The sequence below is a fragment of the Hirundo rustica genome, chromosome 4, assembly GCF_015227805.2.
Source record: "Hirundo rustica isolate bHirRus1 chromosome 4, bHirRus1.pri.v3, whole genome shotgun sequence".
NCBI classification, from domain to species: domain Eukaryota; kingdom Metazoa; phylum Chordata; class Aves; order Passeriformes; family Hirundinidae; genus Hirundo; species Hirundo rustica.
Window position 1 is genome coordinate 40,578,277 of NC_053453.1, and position 27,180 is coordinate 40,605,456.

The following is a 27,180-nucleotide window of genomic DNA, read 5'->3' on the forward strand; positions in this document are numbered from 1 at the left end:
GTCTGATGCAACAAAGACATGAGAAATCTGGAAATAAAAAGAGACATGACAGTGGATGAGCTGCAATAGGAAAAAAATCATAAAAATAAATTCGAGTTTATAAGAAAAAAATTATTATTCACTGCATCAATGTTAGGAAAAAGAGAAGATGACATCTCAAAAAATTTACAATTTAATTAAGAGAGGCAGGCAACTAGTATCTACCTTCGAAGATTAACAAATACCTAAACAATTCTCAAGCTTTTTTAGAGGCATCTGCCAAAAGACAGTTCAAATCATGAGAAGAAGCATGGCAAAAAGCACAGTGTTTCTTTCAGAAGGATAGTTCCACTTAGTGGGCTGCATGGCAGAGCAGTCTTGGAACTCATAAACTTTCAGATGAAACTGACCTGACCCTGCATCCAACATCTGCATGTGAGCTTTTGCTCCAAGCAGCACTTCAGCTGTTACTGGGCTCCCAGGCCATGTTCCCAGATCACAGCTGTATCAAGCAAGATCCCTCTAAAACACATACTGAAGTGATGACCAGAAAGCTAAAAGGAGATCTGGGATAATAAGGCCATGGAAATCAAGAAAAAAATAGATTCTAGAGAGAAGAATATGACTGATAAGAGCTAATACATCAAAGAAGATGGTTTTAAGATGTTTTAATGAATAATAAAACACCCTGTGATACTGTCCTGCACGTGTGACACTATCCCTGTGTGTGTGACACTGTCCTGTGTGTGTGGCAATGTCCCTGTGTGTGACACTTTTAGCAAGAACCATTTCAAAAGAGCACAAAAGAATGACAAAACATTAAGTATCATAGAATTACAGAATCATTAAGGTTGGAAATGTAATATGAAAGCCTAACAAAATGTTTGATGTTCTCAGTAATAATAATGTTGTTACAATGAATTTTTTAACAAAGCTATTGAATGATTTGCCTTAGAATTTTTCTTCATCTGCCACACAAGACTTGTAGCTAGTTAAGTACAAAATCCTAGTTATTACTACTAGTACTCCCTAGTTATTACTACTAGTTGGTGCAAACTGATATATCAGACAGCACAAAGCAATTGTCTGAGTTATTCTGAAGAAGCTTCAACAGCCTACCATAATAGATTAGATAAAGTCTCTGTAATTCGTGTTGTACACAATAGCCATTGACATAATCTAAATCAGACTTGGGTCTTATCCAATCCAGTTCAGGTAAGTTTTGAACTGTTTTCACTTCTCACCAGCTACAGCTGTAAAAGGTAATGTCACAGATGGCAGACTGGTTGCTATTTTGCAGTTGTTTTGAAATGTCATCACCACACCTGAAAGTTCTCGGAAACAGCACATTTCTATAACCCTAAAATAAATTCTACTAAGTGAGAAATTTGTACTGATTGGAAGGAAACATAAAAACCTTTAGGCACATTAATCAATCTAAGAGAGTTAAGTACAGGTCTAAATATTTCCCTAGGGCATAGGTTGGACTCTAGTTTAACCACTCTTAAATTGATGAGTGTTACAATACAAATGATAAATTCATCTTCTGGCTGAAAAGTCTAGCATGGGTGTTTACTATGTAGTCTCATAGGAAAAACTGGGCACTAAGTTGTCATTTGCCAATACTAGATTACTTAACTTTCTGACTCAGAAGTGATTGGAGGAGAACAAAAGCAGAATATTCCCAAAGCATTCTGATTTTTTGCACCTCTAAATTCATCCAGTATGCTAAAATATATGAATGCTGATGCCCAAGTTCTTGCTTTGATTTATTATTCACCTATCCATTAACAATAAGCAGTCTTCTTTCTCTTGTCACTACTAGGCCCGTAGATCACTCAGTTTGGCAATGACTTGTGGGATATTGCTCACAGAAGAGAGAAGAGTATATAAATTACAGAAAGAAAATGAGGAATATGTTCAGGACCAAAGCTCTTGATTATGAGCTGATGCTTTGTCAGGAGTAAAATACAACAGTTTGCACAAAACAGATGACTTTGAGCAGGCTAAAAATGTAAAAAAAGTGAGTGAATAAAATATGACCTCATGAAATAGGCTGTATTTCTTTCCATTAATAACTTTGAAAGGGAATCTTTAGGACAGGTTAAAAAGTGAAATTTAGCAGTGCACAAGAGCTTAAGTGATGCACAGGCTATTTCCTGATGGTTCTCTCAAGGTGAGCTCCAGCTAAAACTGGACTAAGTGCTTGCTCAAAGAAGTGATATGACTGGTAATGAGTAACACTTTAAAGTTACATTAAATAAAACATACAGGGAATCTGCTCCTGTTGATGTCAATTAGAGAGCACTGTCATATGTTTGACAAATACTGCTAAGACAATTTTCTTGTCTCAAATCTACCTTTGATTACAAATCTGTAGTGGATTATGTAACCTAGAAATGTGTATTCTATTTCATCTGTTGAAGGCTGGTTTTTTGGGAGATGTTTTGTCTTTCTCTTGCTCCTCCAGGGGGGAAGTAGGAGGATGCCTCCTGATAATGGCCCAGCCATTAAATCCAGGTGGGGCAGTGTTTCTTATCTCTTTCACCACCCCTCCATCCTCCAGGGGGACATCTTCTGATAATGGGCCATTAGGGCCCACCAATGACGTGACACATTCCATCATCCCACTGTGAGCTGCTCCACACAGTGGGGGAGGAGCCAACTGTTCTTAGCTAGATAAAAACTCGGACTGAAGGACACAAGGGATCCTGTTTTTCCACTGGATTCCTGGAGGAAGACTGGACCCATCACACCACCACTGGATTTTCTACAGGACTATCTCTAATCCACAGAACCACATCTGTTACTCCAGGAGGGCTTATCTGGACTGCTTCCAACACCCTGACCACCAGGGTGCCAGGTTGTATGCCTGACTCTGTCAGCGTATTTTCCAGGATCCTTGTTTGCGTCCTTGCTTGGTGTTTTTTGTTTGTTTGTTTGTTTGTTTTTGTTTGTTTGTTTTTGTACTACTACATTTATATTTTCCTTTTTATTTTTAATACTTCTAGTAAAGAACTGTTACTCCTATTTCCCATATCTTTGCCTGAAAGCCCCTAATTGCAAAATTACACTAATTGGAGGGAAGGGAGTTTACATTCTCTATTCCAAGGGAGGCTCTAGTTTCCCCTGGCAGACAACTGTCTTTCAAAACCAAGACAAAATCTAACTAGTTTTGCTTGCAAATGCTATTACCAAGGATTTGTTCTTAAATACCATTTTCTTACATACTTGTGAAAAGAGCAAATGGATGAAAAGAGTGTGTGTGTGTACTACATGGATATATGTTTAAAAAAATACTGGAATTATGTTAAAATGAGTTAAGTTCTATTTAAATGAAATATCCTTACTTTTTTTCTCTGTGTATTTCCTTTGTCCTCTCTTGAAGCAAAGATACTGATTTTTGAAAAGGATTGTTTTGCCTAGTCTCAAACATTTTTCAAAATATGAACTTCATTACACTAACATGAAACTTGTGCTGATGTGGTTATCATCATTTCCCCCATTCATATCCCACAAACTGGTAGGAATTGACTGATGATGTAAGTAGAAATTATTCCTTTGTATTCTATGATACATACATCTTTTAAAAGGAATATGCCCCTTATTAAATCCAACTCTCAGCACACTTAATTTTTTTTTCCTCATAGATATGCAGAATTCCTCTCTCTCCCATTCTGTTTAACATTCATTTCTCTTCTTCTCATCTTCATGCTTGCCTACAGCCTTTCAGGAAATAATACTCTTTCAGTGTGGTGGGTCACATTATCAGTGGAACACAGAGAAGGCAGAGGGCTGTGGGTGGGTGGAATGTATTTTATCAAGTGCACTCATCAGAAGAAAAGCATGACTCTCAGAAAAAAAAAAAAAATCCTCATTTCAAGTGTTCCTTCTGTATTTTCATTTGAATGACGTTCCACTTGCACTGCTAGCAGGACACAAGCAGATTACTATACAAACCCTTGGATAAACCACTAGAAGTAGCAGGATACCATACTGCAATACAAGTGGAACACTGTATATACATCATGTACACATATAGATATACAGCTGGGTGCAGTTGAAGAAAAAGGTCATCTGGCTTAGTTATCTCTTTTGTTGTGTTATATATGGTTTTCACTTGCTGCCTTTTATTCAAGTGAGCCCTTTAGACTGATCTGTTTTATTTGCTAGACATTTAAAAAGCAAATGCTTTTTTTTTTAAAAAAAAAAACAAAACACAGTTTTTACAACTTGAAACCAAATTATGAATCCACAGAATGAATCTTGGCTGGTCTGAACTTGGTGCTCTTTCACATTACCACTAAAATTGAGTAGACCAGGCTTCAGCATTCTCTGAAAGTTGTCGGGGCTGAGGTTTTACTCTGGTAGATTTTGTACAGGGTTTATGTTTGTTTCAGTTTAGCCAGGTTGAAAATTATTGGGAAAAATATAGCTAATTATTTTAGCATGCTAAATGTGTACCATTTAATACCTGAGTGACTCTTGAAAAAAGAAGGTGCGCACGTGTTTTATACTGCAAAATGATCTACCAAGGTAAGTGTCTATTTAACCTTCCTTTTTTTTGTGCTAGTCTATGAGAGAATTGGTCTGCAATCTTTAAAATAAATATATTATCCTCTGACTTAAGAGAATATTAGGCAGTTAAGAGTGGCTGCAATGCGATGTAATATCAGTTTGGGTCAAAACAGTGATCACACAGAAACACAGTGTTTCTTTACTCCGGTAAGTACTCTAGAATTAAGTAGTTGGGTTGTTCCCAAAACCAAAATATGGTGACCTCTTGTATTATCAAGGTGTTAGAGAACAGGTTTCTCATCTTCTTGAAGGTCTTTCTATGCCTCATTCCTGTTAATTCTGGAGATACGCTGACTACTAGGAAAAGTAAATGTGCTGCATAAACACCAGCCTTTGATACCTCTATGAAGTAAAACATCACTACGAATTGACAGCAAGAATACTCAGTAAGTCTCTAAAATATTCACTAGCTTCACCATGGCACTACAGAATAACAGTCCTGGAAATTTACAAGTTCTGTTCTGTTGTGCCTGAAGACCTTTAATCAGGCTGAAGGTGAAGAATTTGCATGATGTGACAGGTTCCTGTAATTGCCAGTAGTTCTTCATTCCTCTAATACCTGCATTCCGGTTTAGTTATTCCTTTAAGCTCATGAGAATACATTCCAGAATCCTTAATGTTATTCTGTCAACTTTTTATCGTAATTCCACAGGCTTACACAGGATGATTTATTATATTTAGCAATCTTCTCCAAACACTATCTAATGACAGCAGGTAATCAATGGTTGGGAAATCAAAATTCAGTGGTGATTAGGAAAGTTCATTCATAATTCATAGCCAACAGTCCTAGTACATTGCATCAACATATTTATGTGACTTCATGGTTAAAATACCAGCTTTGGAAAAATTTCAGTGTCTTTCTCTGGAAAATGTTCTGTATTACTAGAGTTCTGCTGTCAGCCACTGGTTTATACAACATGGCAAGTCGTATTCTTGCAATACCAGACTGTCCAATATGCTTCCATTCATCTTTTTGGTACCTCACTATCAGCACAGTGCTCTCCTAAATTCAGATGTCCTTCCATTAACCTAATATATTTTAGTAGTCTAATCTGGAGAGTTCAGAAATGTTGAGGGAAAGAGCAGCCTTTTTTCTCATTTAAATTGGTATGTTTGTCTTGCTCCAAATTTCATGCTAATCAGTAAGCGTAAAGATGTACTCACCATTGTAAATCACACTTGATGTACAGGGAGCAATGAGCTAAAACTGTTACAAAACAGCAATGTTATTTAACACTTCATAGTATGCATCTGTAAGGTGTATTCAAATTAATAAGAATAAGCAAGATTAGGCATGAATAACACTACCAATGCTTTCACACTGGTTTAGATGATACGGGTAGCAGTTGTAGGTTTAATGCATTGTCACTTTACAGTCCTGTGGTTGAACTTCCTATGAATACATTAAAAATAACAAAGAACAACCATGCAGAGCGCTCTCATGACTCATCTTGTGCTGAGGGTTTCAGCTGCCACACTTTTGATGTAGACATGGACAGCTCAGTGGCTCACCCTCAACTGTTGTTTCAGTCAATGAGGAAGAACAGACACTTTGAGGCTACAATTCATCTGACCTACTTCACATGAAATGAATCATACTCTGTAGTGCCTTGTCCCTTTGCTGACTATAAAGGAAGACTAGATTATTACCTCAGATGTAAATGCCTGCATCCTACATATCAGACATCTACATCAGTATGATGAAACCCACTCTTACTTCCAGATATACAGAGAAAGACTCATGCAAATTTATCTCCATGCAGTCCAGGAGACATCATACCTCAAAAGACTTACACTTGACAAGAGAAGTGTCATTATAAGGCAGGCCAGTGTGGTTTTGATTTAAAGCTTTTTAAAATGCCTTAACTAATTATTTTATGGATTTCTTTCTTCTTCTCAACGTATGAGAAAAAATCAGGAACTCATGAGCTTTAACTGAGTGTATGCCCCTCTGTCTCCTTTTGCCTGATATGAGATGACTGCCCTCAACAGTCCAGTTAATGGTATATCCCCATGAGTTTCTAATTACATTCCCCCAATGCCTGGGGCAGGCTCATTTTCTCTGGCTACTCATCAGACTTTGTTTTAGCCTAGATGTTTGAGCTGCACTCAGATTCTGTTTGGCTCTAGCTTCTCAGGCACACCAGAGGCATCCAAGTTCTCTGCTTCAGTCCATTTCTCAGACACAGAGCCTGTGACACAACTGTTGCACAGCCCAGGACCAGTGTTATATACCATGAGTTTTTCCAGCAACTTTGGCAGCAGCACCTGAACAAGACAGGCTGGTCTGAGATGTTTTGCAAAATAACTTACAGAAAGGACATGGTTTATTTGCAGGGAAAGCAGTACCATCTGTGATCACAGACAGCAAGCTGTCTTGAGACCCCTCAATACAACATCCTCAACACCACAAAAGCCATTCAGTGCTCTCTTCAGATATTTCAATCACTTTGGCTGGTTTGGGCAAAACCGGAAATGCTGGCATTTCAGGAAAACTCCCCCTGAATACTCTGCTTAGCTCATTCAAATATAACATTCAAAAAGTTCCCTTAAATGAACAAAATATGCTCTCTGTGTTCTCTGAACCTTATGATGTTGAGTGTCTTAAGTAATCTTGCCCCGCTTCTTACTCTACTAAGTTTTGACTAGTGATTTCTGTTCTTATCCTCAGCTGAGGATTTTTGTAACCTTAACCTAGCGTGAAGGCCAACTGTGAGTACTATTTCCTTTACTTTGGTCAATCTTCTTAGCATATTCATTACAGTACATAGATAGAAGAAGTACCAATTTTTTCCTTGCAGCCTTCACTGAACTAATGCAAGTCACAGAATCATCTTTGTCAGCAATTTCGGATTTGATTTGCTTGTGCATGGGTGAGATTGATCTGTAGAGTATCTAGAAATATTAAGATTTCAACAGTTACTTAGAGAAAGTGTCACAGTACTGTCACATTTCCAGTGCTGATTTTTAAATAAATAATAATGAATCATAGAACAGTAAAGCAAAAATTAATGGATAATTCAGGATAATTTCAATAAGATGAGTTTCACTGGCTTAATTCAAGGCCTGAAGAGCAATAGTGCAACTTAAATTTTCAAAGATGAGCATTGAAAATTAACCTTAAAGCCTAATAATTTTTAAGCACTGATATAATCTTTCCTCTTCCAAATTATTAGTTTCATTGCAATTTCTAAAGCAATCAGGATGAGGAGGTGCACAAAAACAAGTTTGAAAATTTTCACCAGAAGATTTTGCCATTTATGAGAAAGATGAAGTTACAGCTACAACAAATATTTACATTTAACATCACCCACTTCTTTGTACAGAAGACACCGAACATAGCACCAGTATAAAAACAAGATACCAAATTATCCTTTAAGAGAAAATATCAAAACATAAAGCTGAAAATGCAATGAACAGATCATTGAAAATGATGGTATTTTCTAATGCAGTACTTACAACAAAATCTCATTATTTTTTCCCCCTAAATTAGCTGTAGAGAAGAGAGAAAGGAAGGTAAAATTCCTTTTTTAAAAGGCAAAATTTCTTCCCTTTGTATGTAGTTTTTACTTTATAATATTTCATCATACTGCTCTTTATGATCATAACTATGATTTACAGTTAGCCACTCACTGATGAATAGAACCGTTGAGACATGATTTTGATCTTTTCTTTTTGACTAGGTACAGTTGGCTACAAATATGTTACAAAAAGACAACAGTTTTGGGGTTTTTTTTAAAGTTTATTTTGAATTCAAATAAGTATATATTATTTATATGAGGATTATACAAGCATTTATGATTTAACACTCATTTCTTGCAGGAAGCAGAGTACTGTGTAGTTTCTGACTTTGTGTTATTTAAATACTCAATCCTTCTGAAAGTATTTATTTTAAAAATAGAGATTGCAGGTGTTTAAAGCAGTTATTTACCTACACAGGTTTTAATTTAATAAAACTAGGTAGAAACACTAATTAATGTAGGGGTTTTAGTGTAAACACTAATTAATGTAGGGGTTTTAGTGTTAATATTTTTGTGGGAGGGAGAGATTAGGAGAAAAATAAACAAAGCAGGCTTAAGCTTAAAAATGAACAAAACCCCATAGTTTTATTAACATATATTAAAAGACTGAGAAAAGAAAAAAAAAGTTGAGAAACAAGAAAAACTTAGACTAAATGAAACTTCAAAAACACACTTCTTTCTTCTTACAAACTATTAACTTTCTGATTGAACAACATAGAAAGACACAACTTAGGATTTTCAGTCAGTTTCACTACTTAGACATAACTACACATTATTTTAGGAGAAGAGTCCTTCTAAGATCTTTTATGAAGATGTTGCTACAAGACAAAAGGGTCTTACACATCTGCTGCCACCCAGAGTTTTCGCAGACTGTGATGTTCTATCTGCAGAGCTTCTCAGTTTATCTGGGGTATTATTTACAAACACTTCTTCTGATCTAAAATTATCATTGTCTCAAAAGGCTGAGACCTCCTTTTTGACTCAGGAGCGGGGGTTTTAAAGTTCTCAAATAAGTCTCTATTACACCAGTCCTTAATTTTGATTAGAATAGCATTCTACCCAAATAATATGAAGATGCTGCAGCTGCACAGAACAGTTCATTTCTTCATAATTTACCCTAGAAGAGTCCGGTTAAAAATGTCCACTTCTTCAATCCTATTCCAATATTATCAGTTCTTTCACTTCTCATCTAACTGACTTCATGCAGTGTCTGTTCCATGTACTTTCTGTTTTCTTCTTTCTCTCAAGGAAGAATTGTGCTTTAAAAGTTCCATATTGCTAAGAAAGGGTTAAATTTTTTGCCCGGGCTTGCAAAAGCCACCGTGCACGCGCTGGGCTGGCTGGTAGAAGAAACCAGCAAATGCAATTTTTTCCACCCCTCGGTCTCATCCAGGGCGGTCCAGCTCGGAGCTATCACTAACCTCATGGCCGATCACCGAAGCAAGAGAGTGAGCCGTCAGCTGCAGAAAAGTTTTAAATGTTCCTTCCAACATCGCACTGACAGTTCTCATTGGTCAACTTAGCTGTCAATATCCCAGCCTGCTTTCTGATAGGTCCTTGTCCTCCTCCCCCCAACCTACGCCATGGTTAGGGCAAGGAAAAACATTTTACATTTCTCTATATCTAGAAAACAAAACTGTGCTAACCTAGATAACAGGACATGTGAAATTATGTTCTGTCTGACTTCTTGAAACTGTGAAATAACAAAAAAATATCCTTTGAAGGAAAGGTATAACTTGCTGAGAAATTCGGTATGGTGAATACACCCAGTCTTAATGAATTAAGTCCCTACAAGTTGAACTATGTGAAAACAAGGAAACTGCCTGCTGCCTTCTGTAGCAATAAATATCAGGTAAAGTGATGCCTTGAAAACTTCACCAGCCTCTCTGTCTCTTGATCACATTGCTTGGTCTTGTTGGATCAGTTCTGCATCAGCAGACACCACTCACAATGCTGGCATGAAGCTCCTTTAAACAGCAAACAAAAGCACTCTGGACACTTGGCTGTAATGGCAAATGTAAATACTTTAGAGGTTCTGCTCCCAGATTAAAAATAAAATAAAGGGTTGATACAGTAACATAACCTGAGGACTCGGATAGAATATTTACTGTTGTAAATAACCTCAAGTCAGTGAAATACTTGAAAATTTGACTAAACTAGAAGCAGAAAACTGAAATTATTACAAGGAATAAGCTAGCATGAACATAAAAAAACCAAAACAGAAAACAGAAGTAAAAACAACACACTTTTTCTCTTAGCTAAAATCCATTCTCTTGCTCCCTTGCCTAAGCAAAATCAAGTATTTATACACACTATGCAAGCATCACAAAACAAAACTATTGGCCATATGGGCAACCTCATGCCTTTGCCACACTGCTACTTCAAGAGTGATTTTAGTCTGCATCACAGAGATTTTTGCTGACAGGGAAGAAGACAGGAAGAGGGGGAACAAAAAAGGACCCAACAGGTGTCTCACAAAGGGAGGTAGGGTTAACTTAGGAATGCTGATTCTCCTTCACAACAGGCGCTGTATTTGAGCCAAAGCAGTAACTCTCACTTTTTTCCTGCTCATATGTCATTACTAGAGTCTCCCGCTGCCACCCCTCAGTTCTTATTTCTCCAGCTAATCTTAGCCTTAAATCTCTTCATGTGATTACCAGAAAGATGAAAAAGGTGGCTGTGGGCTACTGGCAAGTGTACATAGTGGCAATACAAATTGTCACTTGAAGTCTAGAATCAAAATTTTATCTTCTATTTTTCTACATGGTATGAGAGTCTAATGAGATAACAGTGAAAATATGTAATTTGTGCAAAACAACAGCTGCAACACAATTAATTACATACATACTAAAGTTTAGCATTTTATTTGTAGGTTTAGGTAATGAGAGTTAATATTCTGTCTTAAATTTTAGCAGATTTAACAACACTGCTTTTTGCAGATTGAATCCCTCTGGTTCTTGGTAACATCCTAGTCATTTCTCAGGAGAGGAAAAAAATCCTGTTCTTTCAAAGTGTGTAGGTGAAAACTGGCAACAGCAAGAAGAAAGTGATATATATAAAATCCTTTGTTAATAAATCACTGCAAAACGAGGTAGTACACATTCGCTGCTGGCAGATTTCAACAACCGATCACTGTTAGCTTTCAACTTTGAAACAAATATGATCGAAGAAAGCTGTGACTGTTGCATTGCTGCAGCAAGTTACAAACAAAACCTTGAAACAGAAAACCCATGTGAAACAGAGGGCTCACTGTCACCTTTGCAGTTCTGTTGCTTGGTGTCCTATATGTTGAATGATCCCAAGATTCGAAACAGGAGTACTAATACTCCTCTCAGGTTGCAGCTTGATTTTCCAAGGTATCTACCTAAGATGTGAGAGGCACATACTTTCACATAGTTGTACCAGTAGGACGCAAAAGGTGATGTATAGGAACCCCATAGCTATTACTATCATGTTACAAGTCTGTCAGGCTAGAGAGAAGATCAGACATACAATCATCAATTTTTCCAAAGACTGCTTCATAGATTTGAAAGACACCACACTCTCTCAAATTTCTCTGGTCTGTCCCTGTATAACAAATAACAGCTATATTATCTTCTTGCTACAGTGCTGATTCAGTAAGTACTGTTTCACAAAAACACAGCTGCCAAGTCTATTGAAAACTGAAGAGATGGTGACATACCCATTTCTGAGGGCTAGGACTGCTGCTGATGGCAAACAGTTATCCACCTAATCTGCTTCAAGTACATCCTTCCCCAATGCTTAACTGATTGTAGAGGAATTGATTCCTTAAAATCTAGGAGATTTACTTTTTCAGAAGACATACTTAAAATAGAAAATTAAAGAGCTAGTGGATGTGGAGGATTAGTGATTAAACATGGGCTTTTACTAAAAAGAACTAGTAAAATGTAACTTTGGTTCAGGAGAAATAAATTAAGAGCCTATTTTCAGTGAAACTCTTTCTTCTACAATTATCCCTGTTTGAATGGAAACAAAATCAATGCTTTGATGCTGTGTATTCATGGATTCATTGTTTCATCTTCTAAAAAATAAAGAACAATCATCCTCTGATCTCTTCTTGACATATGGCATTCTAATCAAGATTTTTTAATCTCTTTTTTCTAATCAAGATTTTTAAATCTCTTTTTTCTGATAATTATTAGTAAAGTAGCAGTAGGGTAATAACACATTACGAGAAGCTATGTGCATTTCCTGGTAGCTTAGCTAAGCTGCATTTGAGAAATTTGAAGTTTATTTAACCACTTCCTTTTGGACACTGGTAAAACAAGTTCTCAAATATATACATACATCTCCCTCTTTATTTAATATCTCTAAGATCCAAGCTTGTGGTTTATACTCAGGAAAACACTGTTATTATATGTAAATATGTGCATATGTAAAAATTACCAATCAAATCTTCTCATCTGAATACAGATTTAGCAGTAGAATGTTTCTCATTGTCCTAGGTTACAATGTAAGATGTGCCCAAAGTATGTATTCTATCACCATCTACATGAGCTGTTGAAACTAAGGTTGGGCAGTGTTTCTCTCGCCCTCTCCCTCCAGACTATCTTCTGTTAATGGACCATCAATGCCCTGCTGCATGATGCATAGGTAACTCCCTCCGGGAGCTATCTCTGTTTAATGGGCAATCAAGGACCCATTGCAAGACTGATAAAATGATATCAGCCCATTGTGAGATGCTCCACCCAGGGGGAGGAGCCAAGCATTCCTACCTGGATATAATCTGGGATTTGGGACAGCACAGGCAGCCTTACCCACTGGACTCCCAGAGGACAAGAGCTACCAGACCTTTCTGCGGGAACACTGTTTCAACAAGACCACTTCATCCGGACTACTACCACCACGTTGCCAGGGTGTATTCTGACTCTGTCAGTGATCTTTTTTACTACTGCATGTGTTTTATTTTATCTTACATTTTTTTCTCTCCTATTAAATTGTTTTTTCTGACTTGGAGTCTCTCGCTGGTTTTGCCTTCAAGCCAGCACACTCATTCCAAGGCTGATTCTTCAGCAAATGTCTCAAAAGAAAATTAAGTTGACTGAGATTAACTTTTCAAATGCCTGGATTTATACATACATGTACAGTTCACAGCACATTAGTAAATATTACTTTTAAAAATGTCAAAAATGCATCACATAAAACAAGTGTTTTGTGCCTTTTCATATGATGGAAGGCAGACTTACAAATTTAGTTATGTGTTTCAAAACACTATCTGACTTAGCTTGGTCTCCTCTTAAATCCTTTGTCATTATTTATGCTTCTAACGAGTAACTGGAATTAATCATTTTACTTAATTCATATTTCAAATTCTACTGCATTACCTTCAAGAACAGTATTTTATATTCAAATAACACAGGTCAGACAAAATATTGCACTTATATTTTTTACACGTGCATGATGTTCGGCTGTGTTAGGAGAAATGGTCATGTACATGTCCTGAAACAGTGAACTCAAAGGACAATCTTCTGCAAAAAGCTGATGACTTCATTTGTTACATTTTTCAAAAAACTTTATTTCTGGTAACATCATCAGAGAAGTCCAACAAAAGCAGTAGGATGGAATTAAGAAAATTGTTTATTTACAATTACATGAGAAGATTAATATCTTTTCCTGAAGTTATAAAAATGTCTCTCAGACATCAGGGTGAAACTGAAATATATGCGACCTAGCATAGGGATGTTATTTAGAAAATAAATTCTTCATTTTCAACAGTATCTCTAAATAGAGAGTATACACTTACAACATAGGAATAGTATCCCTCATGCCTTCTAATCACTAATATTCTTGCAATCTGTGGCAAATGGTGAATCCTGCAACTGTGCAGGCTCTTGTCATAGCAGGTGCTCTTAGAGGGGTCAAAACCAGGATACATTGGAGTTCAACGTATCATTTTCCTCTAGGAGGATAAATCCAGGTAGACTAAAATGATTAATTCTCTGTTACAATGTCTAAAGAACATTTTCATCCAGGGAGAACAGGAAGAATTCAAGGTCCCTGCACTGCCATTGGTTTTGCAGGTGCCTTGCAAACCTGTCCTGACAGCACATCCATCTTCTGCAGAGTCTGTCTTCTAATTAGTTACATGTTTCTGAAGAAAAAATGACCGAGAATTTAGGGTTTTCTCCCTCTACACTTCACAAAGGTGACTTAAAAGCAGCCCTGAATTTTGTAGAAGATGTTTCAAAAGATCTGTCTCCATACAGGTCCAGCTCCCAATTTCCATGTCACCATGCATCACCCTGGGCTGAAGGACAAGGCCCTATCTACAACGGGAAGCCCAGCCTAAAAGATGTGCTCCTGTGGGTGCCCAGCTGCCTCAGGCATATCCCACATTGCACAGAGCTTCCATCTGTCCCAGAACCTCTTCAGGTGGGGATTTTACAGAGACATTTAAGCTGGACATGTGTTAAATTTTAAACCCATGCATTTTTACACCACTCATGAACGTCAGAGGTGACATGTGTTTGTTTCCATGACATGACAGAGGGTATTTGCTTCCATTCTTACTCTAGAATTCCAGGTGGCACAGCTGAACTAACTAGATTAACTCATCTAGCTAACCAAAGCTTCGATGGCACAGATCCTCATAAAGCATCCCAGTCAACACCCACAAACCACTGTCTCAATCCACTTACCTTAAACCATCCTTTCAGAAAAATGTATTTTTTAAAAAATCAAATATATGGTAACATATTGATATAAAAACCCCAAAATATTTTAGCTGGAAACTAGAATTGTCACTTTTTTTCCCCTGTCCCTACAAACAATAGCCTTTTTTTTCTTGAAGGAATGAATTTGGTTATTTATACATCCATCAAGAGGAGAAATGTTAGACTTGAAGTGTGTGGCACTTGGAGAAGGATTTTTCAATTTTAGCATGCTAGGCTGAAGAGCAAGAGAAGACATCCCCATGACAGACAGGCAGCCAGGCGGGCAACAACACATCACTTAGCACTGCTCCACAGGGCTTCACCCTGTGCGAAACAGATCTGGGTTTATGCTGCTCCCCTGTCAAGGACTGTATTTCACACTTGATGAATCTGATTTTCTCTTCCTGATGAGTAGTTTTATCTTTTTCTCCAAGATAATATACATTATAATAATATATGCACAGTCTAATGCAATTTATGTTGGATACAATTTCTGTTTTATACATATATGTGGGCACAGATGTGGAAAAAATTCCCAATTATGTAGGCTATGAGAAGAAAAATGACAAGAAGAGATGAAGAGAAAGGAAATAAGAGTATTCTAGCAAGTACCCATGTATATTAATGGTCAGGTGCCATCTACTACCACATCTGAAGTTTGTCTAACAGCTGATGGCAATTCCAAACCCACTGATATTATTATTTATTGTCACTGAATACGGTGCTTTATAATGGATCTTCAGGAAGTTTTGGGACACCTACTCCACTAGAAAAATATTTGCTTGAATAAGTAAAAAAAACAGAACTCAGTTATACATTACAGCCAAACAGCAAGAAATCTTTCCATTTCCAGGGATGTATTTGAAATCAAGAGAAATTTGTTCACAAATAACCAATAGCTAGGACCTTGTAATGAAACTTCACAGGGATTAACATATCAGCACTGTAAATTCAGTCTATTCAAATTTCTTCTTTTACCCTCAGTCACATTATGAAGTGAAACCATCAGTGACATGAATAGTAACTACACAGGGAAAAACATAGTAGGACATGGATTATTAACAAAGGCAGTTGAAAACCCCCCTTCATATGAAAAGATATTCCCTTGTTCTTGATCAGAAGGTAATCTTTGTATACGTTAATTGTGTATCTTCAAAAACAAAACCACACCCTTTTAAAGCTGCCATTTTCATGATCCCATTCAGAGGAACTAGGACGGAGATTTTGCAGCAGTTTGAGAAAAATACATGGTCAGTTTTCTTTTGGAGCAGATTTTCACCTTGCAAGGAAGAATACAAGCAAATTTTGAACTAAGAGAGTTGTGGGAGATTAGGGACAGGCGGTCGGAAGATATCGCGCTGTACAGGCAGACAGAACCCCTCCCTCAACTCTTAGTTGGTTAGTGTCCTTGATAAGGTAAGCAATACCTAACATGTAACGTAAGCAGACGGATGTGATGTAGCAAACAGAGGTTTTATAACTCCATGTAACCAGTTAATAAACGCCATTAGCCATCCACCACACTGGTGTCTGTGAGCTAATGGACCGAGCAGCCTGGGTGTGGCTGCCGTGTCGTTCCTGAACCAGGTCGCTACACCTCAGCGGAGGTAGCAAGTGGTGCCGAAAACCCGGGAGTCGCCCGGGAGAACGGGAGTCGCCTGGACGGGTGAACGACGGCCGAGCGGCTGGTCCAGCTCGGCGGGAGGGACGCCTCCGGACCCACGCAGAGGATGGAAGCTCTCGTGAAGGTCGTTTCTCAGATTCATAAGCAGTGGGGAATTGATTGTAAAGCAAAAGATTTTACCCTCGCAGTGACGAGGCTTTTGCAACTTAGTATTATTGATCGTCCGGTGGATATCCTCCACCCAGATGTTTGGGATCAATGTACTAAAGCTCTTGCCGAAGACACAATGTCTTCCAGCTCAGGGAAAAATCTTAAAGCATGGGGAAGGGTCGTAAAATCTTTACAGAAGGCGTTGCAGGAACAAGACACCTGCAGAGCTGCGCGAAATTGTTTAAAGGTTTCCCCCCAATTAGGTATCGCAGCAGCAACGCAAACTTTCTCAGAGGGAACTGTTGTTGAGAATTTTCAGAATGTAAAAGAATGTACTCTGAATGTTAGTGATAATGCTCAGAGTGTTGATGAAGTCGGTTTGGCTGAATGTATGGGCTCGGGCTCAGAAGGTCAAGAGCTTGCTTCGAGGCCCCCGGGCTCAAGGCCGCTCACTGAAGAGATAAAACAGATGCAGTCATTTTACAACGGTCTAGCTGAAGAAGCTAGGAATGCTGAAAAAGCGGGGGAGGGACCTCCACCGTATGCGCCTCAAGATAGCGCTGAAAACAAAGAGAGCTCGTTTGCTAATGCGGGGGCGCGCAAGCAGAAAAAGGGAAGAGAGCGCAAAGAGAGAGCTGAAGCCAATCTTTGCCAAAAAGCGCGTTTTTCTAAGGCAAGAAGCTCCCACAGCAGGAGGCGGGGGGAGCGCAGGTGCAGGAGGCCCAGGGGGAAGGAGTGGCTCAGCCCTGAGGGAAAGGGGCGGGGGCCAAGAGGGAAGGAGCGGCCCAGCCCTGAGGGAAAGGGGCCGGGTCGGAGCCCGACCAAAATGCTCCAGAGCCCGGAAGCAGCCAGTCAGTCGACTTCCGGCTCTGAACCGGACTCTAGCTGGGACTGGGACAGCCAGTCCTCTGCTGCCGGCTCTGACTCCGGCTCTGACAAAGAAGAAGTAACAGTATATAAAATCAGTAACAACAATGTTTCTACTTGGGCTGAGGGGAAGTCAGAACAAACTCCCCTCACAGACTGGAAGAAGACAAAAATGGCATGCTTTAAATGCAGCCAGGCATTTAAATTGGGCAAACGTGCAAATTATTAGACTCCCACCTTCAGTGCCCCAGTCATTCAAACCCTATCAGAATCTCGCAGCACGCAGACAAAAGAGGGAAGCCACATCTGGCACCTCCTCCTCATCCCGTCCTTTAGCTATCTACCAAAAACCTAAGTCAGATCCTTACAATCTGTTTCTTAGTGTGTTAAATGCTACCTTTTTGTCATTGAACCAATCCAATCCGAACTTTACAAATTCATGCTGGTTATGTTATAATGCAGAACCTCCTTTTTATGAGGGTGTCGCCCTTGATGCTCCTTTTGAATACTCTGCAGCAAACAATCCACACAACTGTAAGTGGGACACACCCCGGAGAGAAATTACCCTGAGTCAAGTCACAGGCCGAGGCAAATGCTTTGGCAGTGTAACCGTAGCAAAGCAGATGGGAAATATCTGTACTGAGTTCATCCAACGTAGCCAAAAGTGGGCAGCTCCGTTCCTATCAGGAATGTGGGTCTGTCAACAAATCGGAATAACTCCCTGTGTGTACCTTAGTAAATTCAATAACCTTGCTGACTTTTGTGTCCAAGTTCTGATTGTTCCTAGAGTCCTGTATCACCAAGAAGAAGAAATGTATCACTTTTTAGAAGAAACCATCCTGCTCCGCAAAAGAGAAGTAATGACAGGTATAACCATTGCAATGCTCCTTGGCCTAGGAGCCACTGGCACAGCCACAGGTGTTTCAGCTCTCGTGACCCAACATCAAAGACTTTCTCAGCTGCAAATGACAATTGACGAAGACTTACTGAGAATTGAAAAATCCATCTCCTCTCTGGAAAGATCTATCTCCTCGCTTTTGGAAGTTGTCTTGCAAAACAGGCGAGGACTGGACCTCTTGCTTATGCAGCAAGGAGGCCTGTGTGCTGCCTTGAGAGAAGAATGCTGTTTTTATGCAGACCACACCGGAGTCGTGCGAGACTCCATGGCCGAACTGAGAGAAAGACTGGCCCAGAGAAAGAGAGAGAGAGAGGCCCAACAAGGATGGTTCGAGTCATGGTTCAATCAGTCCCCATGGCTAGCCACCCTTGTTCCCACATTAATAGGCCCTCTCACCATGATACTCCTGACATTGATTTTTGGGCCTTGCATTTTGAACAAGTTAGTGTCGTTTGTTAGAAGACGTTTAAACAAAGTTGACATCCTATTTGTCGAACGCATGCAATTATCGTGAAGTGTGTTTGTTACTAACATTTTATATTATTTTTGTATCCTATTATACTAACTTTAACAGCTTTTGTATTTTTATGACATTTATACTTTTATAACATTTATACTTTTATACTTTTATACTTTTTTATTTAGTCATGAGAGGGGGGGGAAATGTGGGAGATTAGGGACAGGCGGTCGGAAGATATCGCGCTGTACGGGCAGACAGAACCCCTCCCTCAACTCTTAGTTGGTTAGTGTCCTTGATAAGGTAAGAAATACCTAACATGTAACGTAAGCAGACGGATGTGATGTAGCAAACAGAGGTTTTATAACTCCATGTAACCAGTTAATAAACGCCATTAGCCGTCCACCACACTGGTGTCTGTGAGCTAATGGACCGAGCAGCCTGGGTGTGGCTGCCATGTCATTCCTGAACCAGGTCGCTACACCTCAGCGGAGGTAGCAGAGAGTGTTTATGAAAAACATGTCAGACATTTAGTCAAATAAAAAAGTTCAGATAGAGAGGAACATATATAATGCATAACTAGAAAGATACCTCCTTCAATCTTCAGGCCTCCATATGACCACTCCTTAAAGGTGTGCCAAGGGAAGCACAGAAATCTATTCCCTTCTAACATATTTCCAGGAGAGTAATGGTACTTGTAGAAAATGCTTTCATCAGACTGTGCTCAAACAGTCTGTGTCCAACCCACAATAAGCTTGCTTTAATTTCTCATTGCTTAGAACGTGTACCTGCAGTACACAGGAACTCACAGGAGGTCTTCACATAACCATGAGGAGGCTAAACTGGCTGGGGGAGATGACACTGCACTTGCAGAAAAACAGAACATTGCTGCTGGATCTGTATGCAGCATTTGAGACAATGTCAGGCTGGTGAGGTGCTGACAGTCACCGGACAGCCGAAGAACCTGGGATTAGAGGAGGAAATTGGGTTGCTGAAGAGTGAAAATGGATAAAGATTAAGGGCAACACACAGAGAAATGGAGTTAACTGCAGCAGGGCTTTGAGAAGAGCAAGGCAACAGAAGGCAGATTGTGAGGGAAATCTGGGGCTCTGGATAATGAAGAGAAAGGCAGCTACTGTTCATGGGGTAATGGGGTAGGCTGAAGCAATGGCTCTGTGGAAGACAAAGGCAGTAAGATGTGATGAGAGGTATGCCAATACAAAAAAAGACTATTGGAAAATGCCAACTAACTGCAACCGGAGTTGTCTGTAACCAGTGTCAACAAAATTCTTATTGAAGATATACCTGGAGAAGAAGTGAAAAGTAACTGCATAGGTGTTTTTAAATATTTATCTTTTGGATTGAAGTGACCATTTAGGGTTTTTTAATGGAGGTAAACTAAGCTGGGAATGTACTTCAAAATCCATAACCTTGAACATAAAACAAAATTTAAAAAAAAAAAAATCCCAAATTTGCTTTTTTTTTGCTTGTCATTTTATTGAAGACATTACTGTAACTTTATCCCAACCTGAAACAAGCTATAGCTCCTTACACCTTGAAGGTTTAAGCTTTCAATCTGCCTGGAAAATTCCACCAGTTAGCTCTGATGGACACTAGGGATTACTGATGGGGTGCCCTCGGAAGTGGTACCACTCCTTTCTACAATGCCTTAGGTTTCCTTCCTGAAACAGTTGCTGATTTCTTCCCCTCTGCCCAACAGAGCACCACGCAAAGGTCAGGCAAAAGCCTTAGAGATTAAATTGCCAGTGACTGAAATTTTCATTATTTTGTGAACTTGTTCTACATATTAAAGAGCCCTAACGGAACCTGCACACATTTGTGCAGGCAGAAAGGCACATGATGGAATTAAGGAAATTAATTCCTGTGCTTTGGACTGAAGTAATCTTCCAGAATATAACTGGCTTTCAATCATTTACACACCCCATGCCCTTCACCTTTAAATGGTAATTCATTTTACCATACAGGTTTCGAATGCCATTTACATGAGGCTTTAAGTAAGCTCCCATCTACGTACTAGAATACAGTCAATATATTTTGTCCAGGAGGAGACCATGTCAGAGTGTAATTCAGATTTCTAACATATATATCTTATGATGTTTTACCATGTCAGTGACCAGAACAAGGAAAAATGCAGAACACATCCTGGACAGAGATCAGAAAGCAATTCCCCCAGAAAAACAAGGGTAATAATACCACCTCCCCTGAAACTCTCCCTATTTTCTTGCTGTGCTGAGCTCCCTGTGGGACATGGTGAAATGGATATGAGGATACAAGACTTTTCAGTGCTATGCCTAGATCGCAGCAGAGAAGCGCAAGGCATAGTGACAGTAAACATGGCTCATCTGCTTTAACCAAAGCAACAGGAATCTAAAAAAACTCACTATGTAGAACTTTCCCTCTCCCAAGACTGTGAAAGAAAAACTACAGAGGAAATATTTGGAAGCACTGGCTCGGTCTAGTTGCTTCTGCAGTTGCTTCAGCCCATCCTCTACAGGTGACACAGCAGCATATTACAAGTGATGAACTGTACCCCTCTGACAAAATGGCTTTCTGCAGGCCAGATGTGCTGTTTAAATCTATTTCCTCTTGCCTGTGTTTTTGTTTTGCACATCACATCCTATCATTCTGTGATGTTTTATCTCACTCACACTAATACCAGCCATGGCTGACAACCAGGGAGACTGTAATATTGGCATGTCTGCCAAATGGTTAGGCATATCCTGGACACAAACAGATGCTTATATTTAAATTAGGACTAATTTGCATTTTTGTGTATTGTGGAATTTTTACAAATTTTTTACATAGTTTTACAAAAGGGGATGTATAATTCTGAAATAGTAGTATTCCTTCGAAAAGTCAGGTTTCCTAAAGGATTGCCATCTGTTCAACCCTTTGCCAGAAAGTAGATTTGTCATGCTTACTAAAAACAGTATTAGGGTGAAACTGCAGATTACAGAGTGGATTTCTGAGCAGTTTAATTTAAAGTGCAGCCTAACATTTTGCTATTTCAGTAAAAAGAACTTCAGCTTCTCCCTTTCTACTAATGCTGGAATCTAAGCCCAGCAAATGGTCCTTGAAGTACTCTGTGGGCTGCTGTGCCCTCCACTAGGTTCTTGAAAAGGTGCCTACCTCTCCTTTATCATTTTGAAACTGAGTTTGTGTTTAATTTGCATAGGATTCACAGGAAAAAAAAAGTCTCCATCTTACTTCAACAACCTATCTTCACCCTTTGGGAAAAAAAACCACAAACAAAAAATCAAACATTTAAGACAGCAAGGCACTGGCCTCAATTATGCTTTCAAGAGTAAAAGACTTATAGGGACTGGGAGCCTCTTGGAGCCTCTGGATTCAAGTAAGGAAGAAGGACACCTTGGCAATTCAGAATGCCGTACTGGGAGGTGATGGACCACCACCCGATGGAGCGGCAGGAGCAAAGTCGCTCTCCCTTGTAACCCACAGAAATCTAATGAGGTTTCTGGTGAACCGTGTTATGGGAACAACTGCACTGCAAGGGAGAGAGGTTCAATTTTTACAGCCTGAAGGCAAAAGTTGGACTGTAAACTTCAGGATTTCAGCACCCTCTTACACTACCTATACAAGGTTGCTGACACAAGCCTCAAGGCTACCCAAACAACAACGCTCTCCCTTCCCGGACCGAGCAGCTCTCTACGGGAACACGCAGAATCGTCCTTCTGCATGCAAACGGATAAGTTGCAGTCACGGATCCATTCCCCGCACATCCCCGCGCAAGTCCCCAAAACGCCGCAGTGTGCCGGCAAACGACGCTCTCGTCGAGAGGTTCGGGCTCCCGACTCGTTGCCGGAACGGCGCTGCCCCGCCACCGAGCATCCCCCGCCGAGCCACCTGGGGGGGTGGCGACGCGGGGCCTCGGCGCCGATCCACGGCGGGGGGCGCCACGCGGGAGCCCCGCAGGGCGGAGACGGCGGAGCGTAACCGAGGAGCATCTCCACACCGGAGCGCTGACCGCCGCGGCACCGTCCTGCGCCCGCGTCCTGCGCCCGCGGCACCGCCGCGCTGCCGGCGGAGGGATATCTGCCCCATCCCGGCCTCTGCCCCCACAAAGTTTTATCCCCTCCGCTTCAGACCTCTACCTTCTCCCGCCGCCCACCTGAGCCCCGCGGGGAGGCGCGTCCCCGCTGCCCGCCACCACCGCCAGCCCCGGGCACTGCGGAGCCGGAGCGCCGCCATGGCAGCGCCCGCCGCGCTGGAGCTGCGGGGGAGACCCGGCGCTTGCCGCGGTGGCCCCCGGGCAGGGCGGCCGGGGAGGCGCAGCCGGGGAGCGGCGGCAGCCGCGCTTACCTCTGTCCAACATGAGAGGCTGGACCGCCGTCAGTGTCGCCATGTCTGCGGCGGGGCTGGAGCCGGAGTGACGCGCGGCTCCGGCACCGGCCTGGAGCGCGGGGAAGGGCGGGGAGGAGGCTGGCAGGGAGAGGGGGCGGAGGAGAAGGGTGGCTCCGTGGGAGGAGGAGGCGAGTGGGGCGGAGAAGGTGCCCAAGGGTGGGCGGCTCATCGCGCACGGGCCGCCGCGATGCTGCGGGCGCAGAGCGGCCCGGCGCGGCCCGGCGCGGGCTGCCGGCATCGCTGCGCTGTCGGAGCCGAGCTTGGCGAGCGGCCCCCGCCTCACCGCGCTCGCCTTTCGGCAGAGACCAGGAAGCGTGGAGATCGCAGCAGCCGGGCCGTGCGCGGGGGGCGGTTCGCTGCCGGTCCCGCCGCCCCGGGGTGCCGCAGCCGCCGGCGGAGGAAGAGAGAGGGGTGAGGGCGGGAGCTCCGCAGCGCCGCGGGGCGGGGAGGACCGGTGGGGCCGAATCCGGCGGCCCGGCCTCGCCGCGGGCGGTGGGCCGGACCGGGCCTGGGCAGCGGCATGGGGAGCGGTGTGCCTGGGTGAGGCCCTGCTCCGAAGGCTGTCTGCGGAGGGGGGTGCGGGTGGGAAGGAAATCGGTGTGTGGAGCCGGGAGAAGCGGTTCCTGGCGTTGTGCAGGGGGATGGATTAAGGGACATATGGTGTAGCCAACCTTTTAGATGGACCAAGGCATCGGCCTCATCCGTCCAGCCATCACTTCTTTGATAGGTGCTATGTGCGGCCGGCCATCCTTAAGGAAGCCAGCACGCACAGCAGCTCTCCACCGCGAGGAGTTTGTCACAGACGCAGCTCCTGTAGGTCAGCTGCAGCTTGTATGAACACGGAGGCCTCTCTTAAAGACCTTCCACAAAGGTGGAATTTCACTGAGTCCTGCGAGGTTTGTCGGCCGCCTTCTGGTTTTTCTACGTTTATCGTCCACAAGAAGAGAAAGGAACATGGTCAACCGCCATCCAAGAAAAGTGTGGTAGTGTAGCAGAGGTCCACTGAGTTTCTGCTGCCTTCTCTTTGGTGGATAATGGTGTAGAGAAATAAATGAGTGAAGAATGGTGTATTTTTTAACTATTTCCCTGTGTAGCACCTGTGCACCTTAGGCTCGTTAGGAATGCTGGGATAAAGGGCAAGATGGTATTCTTCTCCTCCCCCACTCTTTTTTTCACAGAGAACTTGAAAGTACAGCAGTTCAAGGCTGCATATGAATAAAAGGTTTCAGCTGCAAGAGTATTTAGGCACTAGTATAGAGCATTAGGGAAACTGTGGAAAAATTGCCATTAAATTTTTCAAAACAGATTAAAAATACATTTTGCTGTTTTAAAATTAGAGGAGTTTAAAAAATGTATATATGAACCACTCACTTCTGATAAACTGAATTCAGGCCAAATTTATTTAATTAAAAATAATCATTAGTGTATTTGGTTATCTTGGCAAGAAAATGTTTCAATTAGCTAAAATATCAAAAGCTGAGAAATAGTTCCTGGTAAATAGTTTTTAAAATCAAAATTAACATCAGGATTGTTATTATGCAAATTTTATGTACTTGCGTAGCAACTGGGTTGACGTAAAGTGTAATAGATCCTCTTAAAGTAGTCACATTATTCATATTAGATTCATAGTCCCAAATGGAGAAGAAATAAACATTTGGAGCTATAACAATCTAATGTGGCAACATTCAAACTGTTATGACATTTAAAAAAACTTGATTAAAGATACAGAACTGTGTTCAAATAAAATTAAGAGCAAGATGCCAATAAATTAGCCTACCGAGTTGCTTTCCATATTGGACTTCATAACCCTCAGACTGGCTTTCTTAGAGTGCTATCTTGCAAACACATTTTGAAGCAAAATGCTATCTAACAGTAACTTCTCTGCCGATAAATATGTAGCATTAATGCCAAGAGCAGGGTGCCTATGGAAAGCAATAAAGTTCTTCTGGAGGGTTATTTTTTATCTGCTGCTGGTCAGGTTTTGTGTGCTTCAGGGACATGGATAAGAGAGTTGAATAGAAGTATTACTGCACTCAAGAAAGATGAAAAGCAGCATTTGCTGAAATTAAACATTTTCTAATCAGCATTAGAAATACAGTTAGTATATATGTTAGTTCCCAAGTATATGTATCGTATATGTATAGTTAGTTATATGTATGTTATGCTATGTTAGTATATGTATAGTTAGTTCCCAAGAATGTTAAAGACCTAGATGAGGAATACTTTAAGCGGCTGAACCTTTGCAGAAAATTGCAGAAGTACAGCTGAAATTAGCAACTGGAGAAAAGAGGTGGAATGAGGCAGTAGCTCTTGCTCTGCTAATTCTCAGGAGTAATGGAGGACACTAATAGTGAAAGTTAGTAGTCAAAAAAAAAAAAAAAGTACCAGCCAGCCTGCTGTCATGGAAGATATATCTTTTTGGACAGAAACAGCAGGTCTGACACTGAGTCTTTTTGTTTCCTTGGGCTGTATAGGAGGTTTTGGTTCAATATTGCATGCTGTTTACTGAACCGATGAAATTTGACTGAATTAACACATTTTGTATCTGCTGTGTGGACTATAAATGAACAGTTGTCTAACAGTCAGTGGTCAAGTGCCAGTGAACAAGGCTGTTGCTAGTATGCTGCCTGTAGATTTTTTGTGGCTAAACAAAATTTGAGCAAAATTTAGCTTTTTTTTTCAAATACCCAAAATATGGTCATAAAGGCTTCTATGGTTATGCTTTTAGATAACACAGATTTGATAATACAAAATCAAAAAATTGCCTGAAAGTGGGTAAACCATGAAAGATGGTGGCCAGAGAAGCTGAGTAAGGACCTGGGCAACCTGTTCTTCCTGTGACACTAGCCTGGCTTTAAGCAAGAGGTTAGACTGTATATTTTTCAGATCCTTTTCAGCATAAATAATTCTATGATTCTCTAGTAAACTGTTTAAATTACTAAAAAGACTTATCTAAATAGCTGGATTCAATTGTTAGATTTTAAAAAATAATGCATTTTAATCCTGCTGCAAGTAAACAATGTAGAATGCAATGGTTAATTCAGGACTGGAGAATGTTTTTGGTAGGGATATTCTTATGTTGCCCATTCAGTGTAAGTTCTTTTTGGGATGTTGCCAAAAGGACAACACAGTCCTTGAATATATAAATGAAGAATGGCAAACACAAATAGGGAAATGATCTTTCTTCTGTATGTAGCATCATAAAGCAACTGACTGGAATACTGTGTCCAGATGTGATGTTTGCCTTTCAAGATAGAAAATCAGTTTTGACATGAGGTTGAAGGACCTTAAACAAAGTTTGTCGAAGAAGAGAGATAAGAAGGAAATTAATCACTGTATGTGTGAAGAGGCACAATATTGGAGGGATTTAAAGTCTTTAAATTTATAGTCTTATGACATAAAGTCATTCCCATGACTGGAAGTTTAATGAACACAACCTTGAGTAAGCTGTGATGTTCTAGCTATTAGGTAATAGGGATCAGTTACTTGTGATTGCTTGAAATCTTAACAAAAATCAGAGGTCTTTATAAATGGCTTGCTTTGATCTAACTTCTAAAGAAAATACAATGGCGATGGTATTCAGGAGGTTAGATGAGATAATGAGTATGATCTTTACTTTCGTGAATGTTATGACCCTTTGTCTTCCCTCAAGAATTGATGCTACATGGGCCAAAGAATTATTTCTATGCAGCACAGTGCAGTGCAATGTGGAAAAACCCAGCACCACTCTGAATGCACTCAGTGGCTGCCAGAGTCGCACATCTAAGCTTTGCATGGGATAATTCATAGAATCATGCAATGATTTTGTATTGTAAAGGGCCTTAAAAATTATCTAGTTCCACTTGCCTGCCATGGTGAGGGTAATCTTCCAGTAAAACAGGTTGTTTAAAGCTCCATCCACCCTAGTCTTGAACACTTCCAGAGATGGAGCATCCACATTTCTGGGCAACTTTTTCCAGTGTCTGACTATCCTCATAGTGACAAAATTTTTTCTAATATCTAATCTAAACCTTCCCTTTTTCAGTTTGTGCCTTGCACTTCAGCACATC

At 40.7% G+C, this 27,180-nt stretch overlaps 1 protein-coding gene and 1 long non-coding RNA gene across 4 annotated transcripts in view; one reads left to right on the forward strand and one right to left on the reverse strand.

Annotated features, from left to right (window-relative positions):
- Positions 1-23,929, reverse strand: part of LIN7A (lin-7 homolog A, crumbs cell polarity complex component) — a 55,201-nt gene extending 31,272 nt beyond the window's left edge. Inside the window, exon 1 of one of the 3 annotated variants that reach the window (XM_058420373.1) lies at positions 23,803-23,929. Coding sequence is in view for 2 of the 3 variants with exons in the window: in XM_040063011.2 (XP_039918945.1) it covers positions 23,090-23,369 (280 nt within the window). In the remaining variant the exon portion in view is untranslated. Of the gene's footprint in view, positions 1-23,089; positions 23,370-23,802 lie in introns of those variants that run through there. The other 2 variants (XM_040063010.2, XM_040063011.2) reach the window with 2 other exon arrangements.
- Positions 23,480-27,180, forward strand: part of LOC120752232 (uncharacterized) — a 29,881-nt gene continuing 26,180 nt past the window's right edge. Inside the window, exon 1 of the long non-coding RNA XR_005700643.1 lies at positions 23,480-23,542. This is a non-coding gene — a long non-coding RNA (uncharacterized LOC120752232). The remainder of the gene's footprint in view (positions 23,543-27,180) is intronic.